At 39.0% G+C, this 636-nt stretch overlaps 1 protein-coding gene across 1 annotated transcript in view; it reads left to right on the top strand.

The window, feature by feature from the left end:
• Positions 1 to 6: 6 nt before the first annotated feature.
• Positions 7 to 636, top strand: part of LOC116379391 (unconventional myosin-Vb-like) — a gene marked incomplete at its 5' end in the record, with an annotated part of 2,629 nt that continues 1,999 nt past the window's right edge. Inside the window, one exon of the mRNA XM_031841345.1 lies at positions 7 to 11. Within this exon, the coding sequence (XP_031697205.1) occupies positions 7 to 11 (5 nt within the window). The remainder of the gene's footprint in view (positions 12 to 636) is intronic.

The raw sequence follows: 636 nt of genomic DNA, 5'->3' as shown, positions 1-636 counted from the left end.
GAATCCTTCTCGTGAGTCCTCGTCTCCTTTCCTCTCCTTTCCTCTGCTGCACAAACAGAAACATGATTCAGGATCTACAGGTGAGGAGGAAGGGAACAGGTGTGACCTCTTCTAGAGCCAGGCGCCCCAGGGCATGATGGGAAACCCCTGGCTGTCTCCTGATCAAACAGCTGATTGGCTCTTAGTTCTGACAGCAAATAGAAAATCCTATTTTTCCTCCTAATTATAATATTTAACAGCAGATAGTCTCATGTTATTAAATCTAAAAACATATATTGTGTGGTTGATAATAATATTAATATTTGTATTATTAATAATAATAAATACAAATGTAATAATGACAAACTATTCGAACAAGGTCTGAAGACGAGGTAGGACGAAGCTGTCGGAGCTGCAAAAATGTGATGAAGTGAAGTGATGAAGATGAAGTGAAGTGATGAAGTGAAGTGATGAAGATGAAGTGTAGTGATGAAGTGTAGTGATGAAGTGAAGAGTAGTGGTGAAGTGTAGTGATGTGATGAAGTGATGAAGTGAAGAGTAGTGATGAAGTGTAGTGATGAAGATGAAGTGTAGTGATGAAGATGAAGTGGTGATGAAGTGTAGTAATGAAGTGATGAAGTGTAGTGATGAAGGTGA

The sequence above is a fragment of the Anarrhichthys ocellatus genome, unplaced genomic scaffold, assembly GCF_004355925.1.
Source record: "Anarrhichthys ocellatus isolate YVR2014 unplaced genomic scaffold, GSC_Weel_1.0 scaffold4233, whole genome shotgun sequence".
Taxonomy (NCBI): Eukaryota; Metazoa; Chordata; class Actinopteri; order Perciformes; family Anarhichadidae; genus Anarrhichthys; species Anarrhichthys ocellatus.
Note: the sequence above shows the minus strand (reverse complement) of the source record. Positions and strands in the feature narration are given on the sequence as shown.